The sequence below is a fragment of the Cynara cardunculus genome (assembly GCF_001531365.2).
Source record: "Cynara cardunculus var. scolymus isolate 2C chromosome LG 8, CcrdV1, whole genome shotgun sequence".
NCBI lineage: Eukaryota > Viridiplantae > Streptophyta > Magnoliopsida > Asterales > Asteraceae > Cynara > Cynara cardunculus.
In genome coordinates this window covers 20,430,086-20,432,391 of record NC_037535.1, presented here as the reverse complement: position 1 = coordinate 20,432,391, position 2,306 = coordinate 20,430,086, and the positions used below count along the sequence as shown (strand labels likewise).

General features: G+C 36.1%; 1 protein-coding gene across 1 annotated transcript in view; it reads left to right on the top strand.

Annotated features, from left to right (window-relative positions):
* The window catches only part of LOC112517238 (classical arabinogalactan protein 9-like), a 1,585-nt gene extending 1,271 nt beyond the window's left edge, over positions 1 to 314 (top strand). The window contains exon 2 of the mRNA XM_025124607.1: positions 84 to 314. Within this exon, the coding sequence (XP_024980375.1) occupies positions 84 to 158 (75 nt within the window). The 3' untranslated portion in view covers positions 159 to 314. The remainder of the gene's footprint in view (positions 1 to 83) is intronic.
* The last annotated feature ends 1,992 nt before the right edge of the window (positions 315 to 2,306 follow it).

The window sequence follows — 2,306 nt, the reverse complement described above, 5'->3', positions numbered from 1 at the left end:
ATATATATGTATGTATATATATATATATATATATATATATATATGTATGGATCTAATTAATTGATATTTGTATTTAATTGCAGAGCGGTGTTGAGAAGATGGAATCAGTGGTTGGAAGCCTGTTTTTTGGATGGATTCTTGTTTACTGGCTACTCTAGAGATGTATATTATATTTTTGATTCATATGTGCATGGGCTCTTATATATATATGTTACCACTTGTTAACCGGTGCACCCACATTATCGTTTCTTAATTTCATTCTATATCAAACTACATTTATATAATATAGTTTATTTGGATTCTTTGAGATATTATTTCTCTTATTTTGTATTTTCAACTACTCATTTTTATGGTTATTATCATTTAACTGCTATCCTTAACTTTTTGGAGGTTTGAGAAAAGTTTGCTTCAATTAGTTATGCTAAACTACCTTCTAAAAAAGGAAAAAACGATAATGGAGAAATCTGTAAATTTGGAGAAATAGAGAAAATATAACATATCTGTTGTTTTGTTGGGGATGCTCTTGTTTGTTCTGTCTTTTATCAATGGTGCATAGTATTATGTTTGTTTGGAAAATGTAATCAAATATAGTGGAAGAGGTAAGTTCAAACAAAAATGCTAAATATCATGAGAAGATAAGTGATATAGAGAGGCTAACAAACAAGACTGGAGGGTGAATCAAAACCGGGAAAAACCACAAACAAAAATATAATCAGATATAGATCGTTTTTTTGATGTTACGAAGGTTCCCGAAAACAAATAGACTAAGATGCTAGCTATCCGTTTGGAACGCACCGCCACCGTTTGGTGGGATAAATTGGTGGTACAAAGCAGCGACAGCGAAAGGGTCAATTCCGATCATTAAGGTGAATAAAACAAATTATGTTGGAAAGGTTTCTACCCGAAGACTACAAATAGATTCTTTACAAGATGCATCTTGAAAATGCAACCACGGTACAAGAACCATGACATAATACATAACCGAGTTCCGACATCTCTTCGAACGCGACAAAATCGGATAACCCGAAAGCCAAAGAGTAGCTCATTACATAAGTGATTTGAAGACATCGATTCATGACAAGGTTGGGCTTCAAAATGCTTGAAGAAAGGAAAAATTATCAATGTGGACCCGAACAAGATCAAAGTTTTGCCTTAATCAAAGAAAAACTCAGCACTGCTCCCGTACGGGAGAATTAAGTGTACACCTTTGTCGAGACAAGACTTATGCCAACTTGAAAGAAAGTTACTTTTGGTGACAATTAAAACGAATCTATTGTTCAAAAATGCTATACCTGCCAAACACCAAAGTGTCGGTCTTAAAATATCGATCTCTACATGCCTTTACTGATTGATCCCTAATGACATTTGGCAAGATCTCTCTATAGATTTTGTTTTGAGACCTCCACGTACTCAAAAGAAGCGTAGACTCCATATTTTTCATGGTTGATCGTTTCTCGAAGATGAGCCATTTCATTGTTACAGATTATTAAGAATGTGAAATTAAGGATCGGTGTATATGTAAATCATTGAAAAATCCAAATAAATAAAAATGTCAGAAAATACATATGTAAATCATTGTTACAGATTATTCATATAGGTACACATATGAATCTTCACTTCTTACCTTCTCACAAGATTTAGTATTTTTAAATTATAACTTACAACCTTTAACCCTTTCAAGTATGTATATAGTATCTAGAATTGTAGTAATTTCCCAACAAAAATGATTAGGGGTGTTCAAAAAATCGACCACCTTGGCCAACCCAACAAAACTCAACCTGATGTAGCCTAACACATAGTTGATACAAAATTAGGCCAAACTGCATTTATTGGTTGGAATTGGGTTAGGATAATTTGAACTCAACTCAACCTGATGAACTTGATGCCTTTTTATACTACACAATTAATATAATTGGTAACACTACAAAAATGCTGGGTATCAGCGAGGGAAATTTCCTTCGCTGATCCGTCGCTGAAAGGGTTGTCCGTCGCTGATCCGTCGCTGATACTCCGTCGATCAAACAGTCGTAGGTAATGCTATCAGCGACGGAAATCAGCGACGGATTTGCGACGGATACTTACAGCGACGGATCAGCGAGGGACAACCCTTTCAGCGACGGATCTGCGACAAATTTGCGAGGGAAGTATCAGCGACGGATTTGCGAGGGAAATTTCAGCGACGGATTTGCGAGGGAACTTTCAGCGACGGATTTGCGAGGGAACTTTCAGCGACGGTTTTGCGAGGGAAATATCAGCGACGGATTTGCGAGGGAAATATCAGCGACGGATTTGCGAGGGAACTTTCA